At 45.4% G+C, this 1,043-nt stretch overlaps 1 protein-coding gene across 1 annotated transcript; it reads left to right on the top strand.

Moving 5' to 3' along the window:
• Positions 1-219: 219 nt before the first annotated feature.
• LOC107580836 (cytokine-like protein 1) lies at positions 220-930 on the top strand. The gene is made up of 3 exons (XM_016266468.1): positions 220-404; positions 485-529; positions 766-930. Exons 1-3 carry the CDS (start codon positions 237-239, stop codon positions 928-930), a joined length of 378 nt encoding a protein of 125 aa, XP_016121954.1. The 5' UTR covers positions 220-236.
• The last annotated feature ends 113 nt before the right edge of the window (positions 931-1,043 follow it).

A 1,043-nucleotide genomic window follows, 5' to 3' on the forward strand; every position in this document is an offset into this window, starting at 1 on the left:
TTTTTTTTTGCATGAAACCATACAAAGAACAATATTGAAGCGATTCATGTTTATTTCATTGTTTACAGTTTGTTTGCATGTTGTGCATGTTCAGAAAACGCTCGGCTGAGAAGAATGTGATGTGCATTCCAGCCTAATTGATTGATAAATGATGTCGTTTTCTGTAATGAGCACAAGATGTTTGAGGGAGCGGTGGTGTATAAATGCAGCAGTGCTCTGCACAGACAGCAGACAGCATGCTGGCTCGCACACTGCTTCTGCTTCTGCTTCTGCTGCTGGAGGCCACGGTGACCGAGCTCTGGGCTCAGCCGTACCCCATCCCACCCACCTGTTACTCCAAAGTGCTGGCCATGGGGCACGAGATCACCCAGAGTGCGGCCCAAATCAAAACCCACCACGACACTGTAAGTCCACCACACTGAGCTGAGGTGAGCACAACAACAAATCACACTGATGCTTTACTGTCATGTGTTTTATGTTGCAGCACAGATGCACAGCGCACCTGCCCGACCTCTACATCGACGTGCACGTGAGTAGCTACCTGCCAGTCATGCATTCAGCATTTAAGAGACAAAGCATGCATGCAGTGTGAAATAATGCTGACATTCAAATTTCAGGCAAAAAAGGTAATGCATACTTTTAGGACCAATTATTTGCATTGTGGCATTGGTTTTCTGACTGCTGAGTACATTCCGGTCACCTCATTATTTGTCTGCTGAACAGATGTTAACTGTCTGGTATTGTCATTCGTGTTTTCTATGACAGAACGCTTGTGTGATGTCCACTATGAGCTCGTATCTGTCTCTGCTGGACGGTCTGAGAGAACGGAGATGTGCGTACACCAGGAGCGTGCAGAGGCTGCGTGCTATGATCAGACAGCTCTATATCATCATGTCACAGAAATGTCACGGGGTAGGTCTATGCATGTAATTGTATTTCTTAAATGTTATCTATATTTATTGTCTGTCACGTTGAAACCTTTGCTTGTGCATGCTTTAATTGGGTGCCTGTTTCATTAAAGGGCTGCTTGTGTGTTTCAGGAC

This window comes from Sinocyclocheilus grahami, unplaced genomic scaffold, assembly GCF_001515645.1.
Source record: "Sinocyclocheilus grahami isolate Dianchi unplaced genomic scaffold, SAMN03320097.WGS_v1.1 scaffold46901.1, whole genome shotgun sequence".
Classification (NCBI taxonomy): Eukaryota; Metazoa; Chordata; class Actinopteri; order Cypriniformes; family Cyprinidae; genus Sinocyclocheilus; species Sinocyclocheilus grahami.

Excerpts from the sequence above, each read along its gene's own strand:
- LOC107580836 (XM_016266468.1), top strand. The coding sequence starts at position 237 with ATGCTGGCTCGCACACTGCTTCTGCTTCTGCTTCTGCTGCTGGAGGCC. Across the intron at positions 405-484 it reads TCAAAACCCACCACGACACT|CACAGATGCACAGCGCACCT; the intron begins GTAAGTCCACCA and ends TTTATGTTGCAG. Across the intron at positions 530-765 it reads ACCTCTACATCGACGTGCAC|AACGCTTGTGTGATGTCCAC; the intron begins GTGAGTAGCTAC and ends TTTCTATGACAG.